Source organism: Sinocyclocheilus anshuiensis, unplaced genomic scaffold, assembly GCF_001515605.1.
Source record: "Sinocyclocheilus anshuiensis isolate Anshui unplaced genomic scaffold, SAMN03320099.WGS_v1.1 C31708002, whole genome shotgun sequence".
NCBI classification, from domain to species: Eukaryota; Metazoa; Chordata; class Actinopteri; order Cypriniformes; family Cyprinidae; genus Sinocyclocheilus; species Sinocyclocheilus anshuiensis.
In genome coordinates, this window is record NW_015602567.1 from 1 (window position 1) to 470 (window position 470).

At 48.9% G+C, this 470-nt stretch overlaps 1 protein-coding gene across 1 annotated transcript; it reads left to right on the forward strand.

The window, feature by feature from the left end:
• Window positions 1-8: 8 nt before the first annotated feature.
• LOC107682146 (hemoglobin embryonic subunit alpha-like) lies at window positions 9-374 on the forward strand (the record flags this gene model as incomplete). Its single annotated transcript, XM_016478491.1, has 2 exons — window positions 9-158; window positions 246-374. Coding segments are annotated over 2 exons (279 nt in total), but the record flags the coding sequence as incomplete, so codon positions are not given.
• Window positions 375-470: the final 96 nt, after the last annotated feature.

Below are 470 nucleotides of genomic sequence, written 5' to 3' on the forward strand. Positions count from 1 at the left end.
ACCTGAGCCCCGGCTCTGCCCCAGTGAGGAGGCACGGGAAGACTGTGATGAGCGGCGTCGCTGAGGCTGTCAGCAAAATCGATGACCTTACCTCTGGGCTCCTGAACCTCAGCGAGCTTCATGCTTTCCAGCTGCGTGTTGACCCCGCCAATTTCAAAGTAAATGCAACGAATTTCACCTTTAGTCATCTCCGATTCTGTCTTACTCTCCTAGTCACGGTAAACTTTTGTTTCGTTTTTCCATAGATTCTGTCCCACAACATCCTCGTGGTTCTGGCCATTCTGTTCCCCACCGATTTCACTCCAGAGGCCCATGTTGCTATGGACAAGTTCCTCAGTGCTTTGTCTCTGGCTCTGTCCGAGAAGTACAGATAAGCGCATGTTACTGTCTTCGAGTCGGACCGCGTCAGACCAGATGGATGCCTGTATAAACATTCAGTCTTATTATGATGGAATAAATGATTATGAAAA